Genomic DNA, 1,103 nt, shown 5'->3' with positions numbered 1-1,103 from the left:
GCCGGCCAGCCACACACGGCGCGTGAATGCATTTAGGCCCGAGGCGGCGAGGCTCCGCAAAACGCGCGACAGAATGGAAAGGGGGGAGGGGGCAGGAGGGCAGGGAGAGGGGGACGGGAGGGGCCCGAATCCCGGACGTGCGAACTAATATATCATTCATTGAGGAAGCGACGGGAGCAGCAGCGGCGGCAGGCGGCGCGGGGCCATGTGGGTCTCTTTGCGAGTAAAAGGACGCACACGCACGCACACTCTCACATTAAATAAATGTCTTAACGACAAACGGTTAAATTGGTCCCGCTGTCTCGGTGGGTGGCCCCCCGGTCGCCCCCCTTGGCCCCCGTGGCTACCCCGGCCGGGCCCCTGTGCGGGGGCCGGGGGCCCTCTGTGCGTGCTCGCGCCGGCCCTCCGCGGCCCTCGCGATTTGCTATTACGGCGTACAGCGTGTTGGCGGAATGCCGTCGTCGTCCTAGGCGAGCGGGCTCGTCACTTCGACGCGATCGATGTAGCGGAGCGGTCTCTCTGGGGGTAATTAATTGTCGTCGTACTGGACTTAACTGCTCTCGTCCGGAGGCGGGCGGGGGGGCAGGGGCTGGGCCCGGGAGGACAAACTAGGCATACCGCGACACGAGGCACAGATAGGTGTCGGTTAGGAGATCTGTGAGCTGCTTTTGCTGTTAGTAATCTTTTGTCCTTCCCTTCGTGTTGCCTCCTCACTACAAGTAAAGGAGTGACCAAATACGATGCAAATAGAGCGATATTGTGAAGCCAATTCGACGACTCTTGAGAGAGCGATATTAATTACATCGCTCGTTTGGAGTAACTTCTCGCGACATTTTTGGTTACGAATAAGACTCATTTTGAGACATTTTCGCAAACGTCACTCGTTTAGAGTCGTTTCTGCGACATTTTCTGTTACGAAGAAGACTCATGTTAAGTCATTTCGCAAAAATCGCTCTAACAGAGCGATGAAGCCTATACGTCACTCTATTCGGGAAATAAAAGTCACTCTACGTTTTACAGTGCTGTGCCCCTCATCTCACCGTCCCCCGAGAGAGCCGACGTAACAGAGAGAGAGAGAGAGAGAGAGAGAGGGGAGAGGGAGA

At 56.7% G+C, this 1,103-nt stretch overlaps 1 protein-coding gene across 1 annotated transcript in view; it reads right to left on the bottom strand.

Annotated features, from left to right (window-relative positions):
• Positions 1-646: 646 nt before the first annotated feature.
• The window catches only part of LOC127751784 (homeobox protein E60-like), a 3,426-nt gene continuing 2,969 nt past the window's right edge, over positions 647-1,103 (bottom strand). Inside the window, exon 2 of the mRNA XM_052275840.1 lies at positions 647-713. Within this exon, the coding sequence (XP_052131800.1) occupies positions 647-713 (67 nt within the window). The remainder of the gene's footprint in view (positions 714-1,103) is intronic.

Source organism: Frankliniella occidentalis, unplaced genomic scaffold (genome assembly GCF_000697945.3).
Source record: "Frankliniella occidentalis isolate FOCC.00 unplaced genomic scaffold, Focc_3.1 Scaffold1022, whole genome shotgun sequence".
Lineage (NCBI taxonomy): Eukaryota > Metazoa > Arthropoda > Insecta > Thysanoptera > Thripidae > Frankliniella > Frankliniella occidentalis.
The sequence above is the reverse complement of the archived record's forward strand: the minus strand, read 5'-3'. Positions and strand labels throughout refer to the sequence as shown.